Raw genomic sequence first — 13,812 nt, forward strand, 5'->3', positions numbered from 1 at the left:
ATCAGAGAATTTGGTTTTGAAGAGAATAAAAGGGATAACTGCATTTATGCTAAGTTCAGGGGGAGTAAATTCATCTTCTTGATATTATATGTGGATGATATACTCCTGGCCAGTAGTGATAAGAATTTACTGCTGGAAACAAAGAGGTTTCTTACCTCTAAATTTGAGATGAAAGATCTCGGTGAAGCCACTTATGTTCTGGGCATAGAAATTCACCGAAATAGATCCAAAGGGATCTTGGGGCTATCTCAGAATACATATATAGAAAAAGTGCTGAAAAAGTATAATATGCATAAGTGTTCAGCCTCGCCTGCTCCTATTGTTAAGGGCGATAAATTTGGAAAATTCCAATGTCCAAAGAATGAGTATGAAGCTGCGCAGATGAAGTCAATTCTTTATGCCTCAGCTGTCGGAAGCATAATGTATGCACAAGTGTGCACTCGCCCTGATTTGGCATTTGTGACTGGGATGCTTGGAAGATTTCAGTCAAATCCAAGACCAGAACACTGGAAATTAGCCAAAAGACCTTTCGCTATTTGCAAGGCACTAAAGATCTCATGCTCACATATAAAAAGTCTGATAACCTTGAAGTCATAGGTTACTCAGACGCTGATTTTGCGGGATGTGTTGACACTAAGAAATCCATGTTAGGTTATATCTTCACACTCGCATGAGGAGCTATATCGTGGAAAAGCTCCAAACAAAGTGTTACTGCATCATCGACAATGCAGGCTGAATATGTGGCATGTTATGAGGCTACCGGGCAGGCAGTATGGCTAAAGAATTTTATCCCGAGACTTAGAGTGGTTGACAGCATTTCAAAGCTACTCACATTATACTGCGATAATCAACCAGCAGCAATCAATTCGAGTAACAACAAGTCAATGAGTGGTGCCAAGCACATTGACATTAAGTATCATGTTGTGAAAGAAAGGATCCAGGATTAGACAATAAGTATTAAGTATATAAACACTAATTATATGTTGGCGGATCCACTCACAAAGGGCCTACCACCCAGTGTATTCAAAGATCACGTTACCGGTATGGGTCTGGTAGATAAACCCTTGATTCTGGATTAGTTGGGACCAATATGACATCGTCTCCCCATAATCCTAATGTGGACTTCCTCGGAGATTGTTCAGGAACCATAGTCACTTAGTTTAGTAGTACTTAATTGACTATTGTAACTTAGTGTCTTGGTGTACTGTCTGTCAAAGAGTGAGTCTGTAAGTTTGTATAAGTCTGATGTAATAAGTTCATGGAGCTCCTAAGTTAAAGAAGTTTGTTTCGAAATAAAGTAGTATGTTATAGTCACTGGGTTCAATGGTGTTTATTATTAACCATTGTAATCCTTTTGTCTTGATGTACTATTTTGTTAAGAAATGAACTTATAAGTTTAAACCTTACGATCAAGGGGGAGAATGTTAGAAAACTGTGTGATCTGTAAAGCTTAAACAGTGATTCATTAAATGATCTACAGTAAACGATAAGATAAACTATTGGAAGAAAATTATGGAACGGGAACGAACGTTCCCGTCCCGTCCTGATCGGGGACGGGAATCGACTATGGGATGTCGGTCCCCCCCCCCCCGGTGAGCGGCATATAAATAGAAGGGGGGAACCCCGTTCAAAAAACCCGATCCATGCGTGCTGTCATCACCGGGGTTTTGTGACCGACACACACAAAACACACACGTACACAGAGACAAGATCTAAGAAAGAAGAAGATGGGAGGCCCTAATGACCAAGGTATGTCATCTATGTGGTTCCATTTTGAGCTTAAGATCCTAGAACTTTTAACAGGAAGCTGTCGTTGGCGGGAAAGGTGGCCGGTAGCGAGGCGACATGGCGGTAAGGGTGAAGGAGCTCGCCGCTTTGGCCGCGGCGGCTGGGCGCAAAGGCAGGGACTCGTGGCGGGAGCTGCGTGCTCGCGAGCGAACCAGCAAGCAAGAGGAATCAGACTCTTAAGCACCTCAATTTGATTCGAGCGATCCATGTGTGTTAATTAGTACTAAGAACTTCGTTCCCTGTACACATATTCTTGCAATGAAATTTCAGTTGCTTTTAAGCAATGACATGGAATGATGGAATAAACTTGTGGCACACAGATGTATTTGAAGTTGAACCAAGGAACCAAAATTCGTGTCATGAATGTTCAACTGCAGAGAAAGATCGATCTAGCAGAGCCCACCATGGATTTGGATGCGGGAGCTCCCTGTCCGCAGTCGTGCAGGGCCAGGCGTTCCCAGCTGACGTGTTGAGCCGGAAGTCGGGTGCGGCGCAGCATCCACCAATGATCGGGCGGCGACCAGTCGCGAACCTCCCCCACGCTGCAAGTCGCCGTTGCTAAGGAAGACGCCGTGTGCGTGGCCCTAGAGTGAGCGAGACAGAGAACGGGGGAGAGAACTCAATAGGAGAGAGAGGGGATGGATCCGTTCACTTGAAGGGATAAGGTAGGGGCATTATCGTCTTTTCGTGTGGCATGTTGATTAAAATGAAAATGGAAAAGAGAAAAATTGAAGAAAGGGGACGAGAGACACCCAAACTGAAAGAATTCGCAAGAACGGTGTCAAATTCTAAAAGGCTTGCGAATTGAGTATCAAATTCAGTGAGACGCACGAATTGAGTGTCAAATTCTGAAATTTCTCCAGGCGCCCGCATTTCGACAAACACCTTGCCAGCGCCAGCCGCTGTCGGGGTGGGTACAAACGACAAGCGGAGCTCGGTTCCAAACTCGCGTCAGCCGTGGCGTGGGTGGGCTTGGCCGTGGATGTATAGGAAATCCGGTCTGCGATAGGCTGGTTGTGTTAGAGCAACTCCGACAGATTGATCTTCCCTATTCTTCTTTCCACTTTTTCTCAATATATGGGATTGATGTTGAAAAAATCTACTCCAGTAGATTGATTTTCCATCTTTTTTTATTTTTTCTCAATTCCAAATAATTTCTCTCCAATCTCCAATAGAAAGGGGAGACATCGCATCTCCCTTTTCATATAGAAAGGGGGGAAAATCAATCTGCGGGAGCACTTCTTTTATATATGTTGAAATTGAGAAAGGAAATTTCCTTATATGATGAGAAAAGAGAAAAGGGAAGATCAATCTGTTGGAGTTGCTCTTAGGTTCTTAAGAGCAGGAGTGGCTGATTCGTATGGTTGCGCTGTATTCAGCGATGTTATAGGCCCATATGGGCGGAAGAGTTGTAAGCCCATGCGATTGCTGGATTGATTGGGCCTGAGGTCGTGTACGCGTGAGATATGAAGCTGTGTACGGGTGAGATATAAATGCATGACGATGGTTTTTTCTTTTGAGAGCCGCATGACGATGGTTGGAGACAGATACCCGAATCCAATTTTCTTTGTGCTTCTCCTCAAATCTGTTCTTCTTCCCCTTGCTCGGTTCCTCCCAGTTCTTCCCAAATCCCCCTTCCGATTTGCTACTTTTTTGAATCAGGTCTTGAGAGGAACATAATAGGGCGGTGGTCGCTTGCCGAAGCAGAGAAAGAGACATGTGCGTGCCAGAGTGAGAGGGAAGATGGAATTTCTCTCTATTTCTTCTCAACAGGTTTCAAGGAGGTACTACTCCATACAGTGATAATGCACAGTGGGCTTGGGAGGATCAGAGGGCCATGAGAATCGTGGCTTTCGTCCGCAAGGACCGAAGGAATAGAGAAATCTGGATTGACCAGAAAAAGGCCGCGCCGTTGGCGGCCCTGAGAGGTCCATCACAAACATATATATCAGCGTTTATAAAGTTCTTTTTTGAAGCGAGTGCTTATAAAGTTTTGTTGTGGGCTCGGTCAAATTTAATTTGGGTTATTAAATGTATGTGTGTGAGGTGTGGAGCGTGAAATATGTCTATGGATCGTCCATGCGTTTGTAGCAAGAAAACATATATATGGCAGTCATCATAGGTGTCGATGATATGGTGTATGCAGTGTGTAAGTGTGAGAGGCGATTTAACTCGTCACCGATACACATTAAGGGAGTTGGTTTTGCAAAAAGTATTGGGAGTTTTCTGTGAAATTGATGTTCGTGGAGTGCATATTGATTTCGCCAAAGTTCACGAGGTTTTATGTGAAAGTGACATAGGCAAAATGTTGGTTGATTTTATCCAAATCGAGAGATTTTTCATAAATTGCTGTCAATAGAGTGTGCATCGATTTTGTCAAAGTTCAGAGGATCTTTTGTAAAATTGGCATTCATAAAGTCCGAGTGCTCTTTTGCAAAATTACCGTCCATGGACTGTGGGTTGATTTCACCAAAGTTTTGAGATTTTGTTTGGCAAAATTTACATCCCAACTAGGTTATCTACACTATGTTTCAAATTTTAGATTTATTCTATGTAGAGATATCTCTAACCATGACCAACCATATAAAAAATATCTACACTACGAAATCAACAGCAAAATACACTGCCAGACCTTAAACTTGACTTGGGGTGTTATCAAGATCTCTAAACTTTTCAAACGCACACTCAAATCTTTAAACTTGCTAATTCACGTGAGGTCTTTGTTGGGATAACATCGGCAATGAAGCATGTTCCCTTCACAGCCAACGCATCTTCGATCTCATGTGAGGTAACATGCCGCATTGGTCTTGTTTGGTTGTAGCACTAGTGAATAGTAACAACTTTGACCACTAAATACGGTGTCAAACAAAATCAGTTTATAAAACCAACTTCAGAACCCCCGCGCTAGTGACCCTGAAGAATCTAATGAGGCCTTTAACCGCGTGATTAGAGGATGGTTACTGTAGCATCACTGTAGCAAATCATCGATTAATTACCGTCATTAGATTCGGCGCGAAAAGTTACACTCATCCCTAAAAAAATTTTGCAAATAGACTTCATTTAGTGCTTCATGCATGCGAGATTTTTTTTTCGAGATGCGTGCGCGCTAGAATTCTACCGCAGCCAAACAAGGGCATTGATGCTTGATTGCCGGAGGTCCAATTGGCTGCAAGACACCATCCACTTGTGCTTTGTCAAACCGCATGTTGAGCACCTCCATCGCAATCACAAACAGCATCAGCATGGGGGGACGCGGATCGCCCTGCCGATTCTCATTTTGCCACTGCTCATTAAGAATATAATTGTCACTTTCCACTTCTGCACGCCCCATCTTGAACGCATGCTCCTTTTCTTCCTTCACGTGGCTTGAAAATAAACACCACTCAGAAGTCAGAACAGAGGCGGCACGAGGTGTTTCGAAGTCTCCGCTGCTCTGCTGTCAGTGCAGATCTTCAATCGCAGAGCAGGTGCCGCGAAGTGAGAGAGCAAGCCACGTGTGCAGTGCCTAGTGGCAAAACAGCTACCACAGAGGAGACAGGATCAGCAATATTCAAACTTGGGCCCCCAAATATCAGAGTATGAATGATGCTCATCTTTCACTTCTCCCCATCTCCAGTGACCGAATCTCACCTGAAGAAGTCGATGCAACGACAGGAGAATACACATCCTGAATGAAGAGAAAGAAGTTATACTCTGTCCACAAAATATTCCAATTATGGGTTTCGTGTCGTACAAACTAGTTTAAATTTAATCAAATTTGTAGTAAATAGTATTAGCTCTTATGTCTCCAAATAAATTTATTATGACAGTATATTCTATAACTAATCTAATGGTACTTATTTTGTATGATGAATGTTATTGCTTTTCTTAGTCAAAGTTCAAATTGGTTGATTTATCGAAAAGCAAGAATTGCGTTCTTCGGTGGATGGATGGAGTACATGAGAGCCAACTCATCACCGATCAAAAAATTGCACATGCAAGCAGGAGCGATGGTGGTAGCAGTTGATTGGATGGACAACGATTCTTTATTCTGCATGTACCGATAACTCATTTATTAGTATGCTCTTGTAAATTTTTAGTCACCATTCTGATCTGATTGTGACTCATATGGGTCCATAAATTGTCAGGAACCGGTTCAACCACTGCTCATGCTCTAAGGTTGCTTGCTCATTACATGTTTCTACTTTTTTGTTTTTATTTACTCGTCATATTAGGTTTGTTTTAAATTAAATTTGTCCAACTTTAACAAAATTTATAAAAAATAATAACATTACAATACTGAATTTGTTTAATTCATTAATCCGCCATGAAATATATGTTTTTAGGCTAAAACACGAGCTTTATAGATTAAGAGACACATTACAATCAAGTGCAACTTGTTGGGCAATGCAAGTAGGCACTTGCTTCAATCGGTCAGCATAATGCATATTTCTACATGCTAGTTGCACTAACAAATGTGCCACATAATTTCGCTCACTATTTACATGAACTATCTCCACCTCATGAGAAACTTGCATAAGATTCTTCCCTTGCTTAATATGAAAAGCAATCTCAAATCTGTCCTCCTTCGAGGTTTTGAAGGCATGAATCACAAGAGAACAATCTTACTCTAATATTACAGGCATCTGTACTCATTGAGCGGCTAGGCTTATACCCTCAACACAGGCACGAACTTCAGCTTCAATGGGAGAAGAGTAGTGAAACAGAACCCGCCATGCTGAGAAGCAAACAATCCCATGGTGATCTCTAGCTAAAATGTCAATTCCTGCCTCTCCATTTTGGGATATAAATTGTTGTGATTTGCGAGTTATTTCACTAGAAACGATTTGAGATGAAGTTTGTTTTCTCTATGTATTTTTAACGTGACAATATTTTCTCTACACAATACCAACTTATTGGCGCTTTGGTATTTATATGAGTGGTCGACCCTCCATTTTTAGCTTTGTCATGGCTACGAAAATCATGGGACCGACTGTAGGTGTGCTCAACGGTCAATGCCTCAACCAATCAACCGATCGGAATTCGAAAAATACTCTCCTTATCTTGAAATATACCCTAGATCAAACTGTTCTAAGTTTTTTTTTTGAGATTACACAGTACAATTCAGGCACTCACGACGCATGCATACTCACATCCCTATGAACACACGTACGCAAACTCTACTCTTATGAGCATCTTCGAAGACTGAGCCGACAAATCATCGAGATTGACGAAGTCACCACATGCGCCTCGCTGTCGACGGTAACATCGCCTATCACTTAATGCACAATGTCGTTAAATCCCAGAATATTCGCTCCCATGGGGAGTCGAACCCAGGACCTCAGGTGCTACCGAGGTTCTTGTAACCACTAGGCTACAGGCCCTTTCGCAAACTGTTCTAAGTTTGACCAAATTTTAAAAATAATAATAATATTTTGAATATTAAATGAGAATAATTAGATCCATTATGAAATATAATTTTATAATTTATTTATTTGATGTGTTAGATGTTAATATTTTTCTCTATAAATTTGATCAAATTTAGACTATTTTAATTTAGGACAAAATAAAATATCTTATGTTTTAATTTCAGGACGGAGAGATTAATCTGAGAACCATTGATGCACACTCTTCCATAGTTCCATTTGTCTTGTGTCTTCTCGGTCGTCCCTGCCTCTCCCCAGTCCATCCACGACCATCTCCGCGTCAACCACATGGGTTGACCCTAAGACAAAAAAACCACGCGGAGTGAAAACAAAAACACGTGGGGCGAATCTGCCAAACATGAAACATCCAAATCCCATCGATCCCCTCTCCGGTCTCAAGATGCTTTCTCTTCCTCAGCTCCCTCCTCGCTGTCCGTGTCTTGCAACTCCAAGAACCATGGCCTCCTTGCTGCTTCAATCTCCAAGGCCTCGCCTCCTCCTGACCGCCCCGTCGAGCCGCCGCCACCTGCAATGTAAAGAGCATCTCTTGTTGTCCCGGAGGCAGCCAAGGGTGCGGCTCGGCGTGCGCGTGGCCGAGACGGCCTGGGTCGAGAGCGGCGGCGGGGCGTCGCCGGAGGGAGGCGCGATGGTGGACATGGGAATGGGAAGACACGACGAACTGCGAGGCCCGTCGCCGGAAGCGAACGGGTGGGCGACCGTGGAGGCAGCGTTGAACTGGGTGGTTAGTGCTTCTTGCCATGGAAATCTATATTATATATGGATATTCTTGATGAAAACTAGCTAGTTTGTGCAAAATGTGCAACCCTATGAATGGTCCTGAGCTTCACCTTTTGCTTTACAGCAGTTTTGTTAGTGCCACTGCCATCCAATTGATCTTTAAATTTAGTCCCTCCATTGGGACTGGCCTTGGTAACTCTGGAAATTTTGACATGATAAAATGTATTAGAATTAGTCTTACACAAGATTCAACTTTGGCACATCTTCTGTTTGGGTGTATAATCTAATACTTTGGGTTTTCGTAGATACAATTACACTACACACCACGCTAATTGATTTTTCAAGCACTAAAAATTTATGATACTCTATCTCAAGCAGAAAATTTTGTTTCACAATATTTGAGTTTTGCATATCCACACCGAGTCATCACCTTAACTATTCATTAAAACGCCACAAACACTTATTTCATCGTGCACACATTCTATCTTCGCTGCAAGTTTTCTGTTAAAACCTTTATTACACGCATCATTACAAGAAAACAATAAATAAATAATCTACTGCCACAAATCAGAATGGCTTTAAAAACTGAAGCACATGATTAATGGAGGACAATGAAGTCTTTTTTTCCAAGATGCTGATCTTTCTGAAATTTTTAAAAATAACTTAATGGTGCCTCTACATTTAATGAATTTTTTTACCCGCAAAAAAAGTAATGTCGTTTTTTAAAGGTTTAATGAAGTAATATGAAAGTTTTTTATGACATGTCACTTTTGGATACAGCATAATGATCTTTATAATAAGTTTACTTGGAATTTTTGGCTCTGTGCTGAAATCGTAAAGCTGCTTGCCAGAGCAAATGGCTGCTGGCGGCTGCTTATATTTTTGCAGGTGTTTGGAAGCATGATGTGGAAATTATGTGGGTTTCGCTTGGTGCGGCTTTCAACTACCTGCTTTCCCTCACTCTTAAAAGGGTGCTAAACCATGAAAGACCGTCAGATTTACGGTCTGATCCTGGGATGCCATCCTCCCATGCACAATCCCTCTGCTATGCTGCGATGTTCCTAGTTCTTTCATGTAAGAACTTCAGAAAGACTCCAGCGTTCGAACTTACTTCAACCATGATGAATTGATAATATACGGCCTGTTATCCCCCCCCCCCCCAACCCACCCGCCAAAAAAACATTTTTTTTGAAATGTGCAAGTCATCTGTTTTGTTTTGAAATGCAGTGTACCGCTACCTTGGGACAAACTATCTGACGATGATCCTTGGACCAGCAACTATGTCAATGGCCTTCTATCTAGTAAGAATCATGTCCTGCAGACTAAACTCTCCCATGTCCAATCATATCCCTGAATGTTAACATTCTCGTATCATCATCAGGCTGCAATTTAAGGCGTCCGCTGCAATCTCTAACTCTGGTCCTATCTGCGTGCAGTCATGGCTACGGGTGTGGCGGCAGCTTCACACGCTGAACCAGGTCATGGCGGGCGCTGCTGCAGGATCTGCCTTCGGTGGCCTGTGGTTTGTACTCTGGCACTCGTTCGTGCAGGAGGCAGTTGCTTCATCGCCGTCGGCAAAGATTGCGGCCATCCTCGTATCAGCAGTATTTTGTGTCGGCGTAAGCGCTTACATGATGGACCATTGGGTCAAGACTGAGTGATTGTACCTTTTTCTTTTTTGAGGGAACTGAGTGATTGTACTTCACAGTTGCAATTGGCAACAGAAAGGTTTTTCTGGACAGATTGAAAAGGAAAATGTTCAAATTACTCCCCTCAAGTATAGTTAAATCCAGATAACGCCCTTAATTATTTCTTGGTTCAATTTGATCCTGAAACTGTATCATTTGATCCAATCTACTTGCAATATAATTTATCTTTTTTCATTTCTCCACATCCAAGTGGAATCTTAATTTAAGGTTCTGCATGATGTAATTAGCATCACAATGCGTATCAAAAAATATATTACAAATTTTTTATCATTATTTCCCCCTATAATTTTAAATCATTAAGACTAATTTATTATTAAATTGCGTAGCCCTATCAAAATAATGATGAAAAATAGTGTCGATGGCAAACTTGGGGGTGGTAGTGGTTGAGAACGGCAAGGCTAGCGGCGATGGCACCGCCAGTCGGATGATGGAAGAGGCTGGTTGGGGCGGGGGCATAGGAGTGGCGGCGATGGTGGTGGTGGCTGTTCTAGTGGTTGTGGCGCTGCCGAAGCTAGAAAGGACGACGGAGTTGGCAGAGAAGCATGGAGTCGAGAAAGAAGAGAAGATGGAGGGGGAGACGAGGGTGATCCTCACTACTGTCGGAGGCAATGCGGGTGATGGCGGGAGGGGGCGTGAGCGGAAGCCAGCTTGGGAGGCGAGGTAGGTGGTGGATGACAAATGTTTTTTTTTTGTTTTTTTCAGTGTCGAGGTTGGGAGGGAGTTTCTTTGTCTATCCTCATCGGGATAGAGCTCTTCATCTTGACTATGCACAATTATGCATCAACCACACCATTATGTTATTACCATCAAATCCAACTTTCATGTAAAAAGACAATTGACAATTGTATCACGCGGTTGGAATAAATCTCCCACGTGATAAACACCTAGCTCCTCTTTAGAAAAAGAAAAAAACTCGTGGTCCTAGCTCCTGTTGACTTTTAAACCTAGGAACTCAACTCTCTCCCGGCTCCCGGCTGATAAAGTGATAATCAATCTCTTGACACCATAAATAGGAGCTTCTTTTCGCAAGAGCACAACAGCCACCAAAGTTCAACCGCACCAAACAGGCAAGGCAAAGCAACCCCCCCAGCCTCTCCTCCGTCCTCATCCCAGCCTCTCCTCCCATCCAGGGCGGAGCCAGGATTGAAACATAGAGGGAGCCAATTTACTAATGCCGACAATCAGGAGGAACCACATCTTATTAATGAGCAACATTAGTAATGAGATTAGGAAATTTTATGTGTAGTTACACCAACATTAGGAGGGCCATGACCCCTGCCCCCCCCCCCCCGTCTCCGCCCCTGCTCCCATCCCCCGGGGGGGGGGGGGCAACCTGCCAAACACGACAATCCATCGAAACCCCGGCAAACTCCCTAATCCCCTCCCCTGGAGCCGTCGAGATGCTCCCTTCCTCCATTGGCTCAGCTCCCGCCGCGCCGTCTCGCGGTCGCCGGTCGCCGCTCCAAGAACCATGCCCTGCTTGCTGCTTCCAGCTCCGTCGCCTCGACTCTGTCTAATCGCCTCGCCGCGTCGGCCACCGCGCTGCTGCAAAGATCGGTTCTTGCTGCCCCGGACCCGGAGGCGGCCAAGGCTGCAGCGACTTGGCTTGCGCATGGCCGAGATGGTCAGGGTTGGGAGCGGCGGGGAGCCGTCGCCGGAGGTCGGGGTTTCCGTGGAGAGTGACCCGATGCTGGGAGGGGAGGAGTCGCTCGGCCAGAGAAGGGAGGCGAGCCGGTGGGCGCTCGTCGAGGCTGAGCTGAACCGTATGGTTAGTTTTTCTTGGCATTGAGCTATCAGCTATGGATGTTCTTGATAAAGACTAGCCTGACTTCATAGGTAAATTTGACTTCATAGTCATAGGTACAAATGTGCAACCCAAAAGATTCTGAGATTCACATTCGTCTTACAGCAGTTTTAGGACACGCAGATGAGCTTAGTAGACTCTGAAACTTTCTAGCCAAGCTGAAAAGAAGGTTGCACACAACCAAACAGATTACCAAAAGGCACTAATGCTCCAGCATATTCTGATTCCTCCATCTATAGGGAATATGCAATGCCCTAGCGTTACCATCAGTTTATCTTTCTAGATCTCTAGTTGCAGCTTGTAATGATCTCTACTTTCATGAGCTAGACTGTTTTCACATGGTATTTCGAAACTGAAATGTCGAATCTTCGAATCTGAATTCAGATGCCGTAACTTTTAAAAATGCATCTGGAAAGTTTCAGTGATGTTCTAGCTTCGTGTTGAGTTGCTGACAAACAATATACTATTTGAAATGACCTTTTTCACTAGAACTTACACTTAGCTTTGTGATATCTGCTTATGGGCCTGTGCTGAAATCATAATACTGTGCACCAGAGTAAATGGCTGGTTGCCGGTTGTTTTACTTTAGCAGCTCTTTGGAAGCATGATGCTGAAATTATCTGGATTTCGTTGGGTGCCGTTGCCAACTCTCTGCTTTCAGTGATTCTGAAAAAGATGCTAAATCATGAAAGACCTTCATCAGCTTTGCGGTCTGATCCTGGGATGCCATCGTCCCATGCACAATCCATTTTCTTTGCTGTGACCGTCCTTATTCTTTCATGTAAGTACTTCAGAATTCATCCAGTGTTTGGATATGATTTAATCATGACATGACATTTCAACTCTCATGCCAACACTAGAAGAAGCATAAGGCTTAGGCAACATAGATGGCTTAAGTGTGTTGATAATAATATATATATTTCTATTAGTAAAGTTTTTTTTTGTGGCTCTTCCTTGCCAACCAAAAAAATGAGTAAGACTAAATTAGATACTCCGTCTGTCCCAAAAAAACAAGTCATTCTAGCATTCAAATTTTGCACCGAAAAACAAGTCATCCTACCCTATTTAGAAAGTGCATATACATGCAAGAATCAATTAGTGCTAAATATGGATAATAAATAGAGGCAATCATGGTCATTTTACCTTCTTATTAATTTGTCCTAGAATTTCTAGGATGACTTTTTTTTGGGACGGAGGGAGTATGACATACTGATGTGCTCTGGATTTTTATGAATTTTTATGACAGTAAACAAAGATAAGCAAACTTTTCACTCTAAGTCCTTGAGACTAGCACATACCTACTGTACCTACATGATTAATACGTATCAAATGCCGTTTTTCTCCAGCATAACAAAATGAGTGATTCATCTATTTTCTTTGAAATGCAGTGTACTACTGGATTGGGACAAATTATCTGACTGTGATTCTTGGGCCTGCAACTCTGTCAGTGGCCGCCTATCTGGTAAGAATAATGCCCAACTCTAAGTTATACCATGTCTCAGTCCCCCTGTTTTGTCTAGTGAAGTGTTCCTTGGAGGCTCCTTCATGTTCAATCATATCATGAATGTTTCCATTCTCATAACATCAGGTTGTAGTTTTACGTCATTGGCTGCAAGCTAACTCCGGTCCTATTCGTGTACAGTCATGGTTACGGGTGTCCCAGCGCCTTCATACACTAAATCAGGTCATGGTGGGAGCTGCTGTAGGATCTGCCTTCAGTGCTCTATGGTTTGTGCTCTGGCATTCACTTGTGCAGGAGGCATTCGCTGCTTCACTGTTGGTCCGGATTGTAGTCATCCTCGGATCATCAGTATTTTGTGGTGCCTTTGTCATCTACATGATACGTCATTGGCTCAAGGATGAGTGATTGTACTTTGTAGCTGCAAGCCTGCGATGGGAGATTGATTGATAGGCATTAGGAGCCAATTGGTAGCAGACTGTTCTGCCTGGGCTTAGTATTATCACACTGAAGGGAGCTTACGAGTCATGATGGTTCAGAATCCCACGGGAGCAAAAATTCATGTCCATTATATAATCATTTTTATTTACCAATGCGGAAAAGCTCCTCCATGTGTAGTAGCAAACAATTAATCTTTTGGTTTACTTTTCTTTTTACGCCTTTTTGCGTGGATTTTAGTTTTGACTGAATATTAATACTTTGTTGCTTCCATTCTGTTCTGGAAAAAACAGAGCACATGATAAATCATTCATTATGTTTATGAAGATATGGAGAAATTGTAAATGGCTGTGAAAGAAACATTTAATTAGCGAATATGGTTCATGATCCTCAAAGCTGTGAATTGTAGTATGATATCTCCATTGACACTTCCAAGATCAAAGTAGCTAACGTCATCTGGGTACTATTTGC

At 42.9% G+C, this 13,812-nt stretch overlaps 2 protein-coding genes across 2 annotated transcripts; both read left to right on the plus strand.

Moving 5' to 3' along the window:
* Positions 1-7,548: 7,548 nt before the first annotated feature.
* On the plus strand, positions 7,549-9,740 carry LOC120649431 (lipid phosphate phosphatase epsilon 2, chloroplastic-like). The gene is made up of 4 exons (XM_039926226.1): positions 7,549-7,935; positions 8,783-9,005; positions 9,159-9,232; positions 9,368-9,740. The coding sequence occupies exons 1-4, from the start codon at positions 7,552-7,554 to the stop codon at positions 9,590-9,592; spliced, it is 906 nt and encodes a 301-aa protein (XP_039782160.1). The 5' UTR covers positions 7,549-7,551; the 3' UTR covers positions 9,593-9,740.
* A 1,211-nt stretch (positions 9,741-10,951) lies between these two features.
* On the plus strand, positions 10,952-13,671 carry LOC120649461 (lipid phosphate phosphatase epsilon 1, chloroplastic-like). The gene is made up of 4 exons (XM_039926260.1): positions 10,952-11,408; positions 12,000-12,225; positions 12,833-12,906; positions 13,087-13,671. Exons 1-4 carry the CDS (start codon positions 11,112-11,114, stop codon positions 13,309-13,311), a joined length of 822 nt encoding a protein of 273 aa, XP_039782194.1. The 5' UTR covers positions 10,952-11,111; the 3' UTR covers positions 13,312-13,671.
* Positions 13,672-13,812: the final 141 nt, after the last annotated feature.

The sequence above is a fragment of the Panicum virgatum genome, chromosome 1K (genome assembly GCF_016808335.1).
Source record: "Panicum virgatum strain AP13 chromosome 1K, P.virgatum_v5, whole genome shotgun sequence".
Classification (NCBI taxonomy): domain Eukaryota; kingdom Viridiplantae; phylum Streptophyta; class Magnoliopsida; order Poales; family Poaceae; genus Panicum; species Panicum virgatum.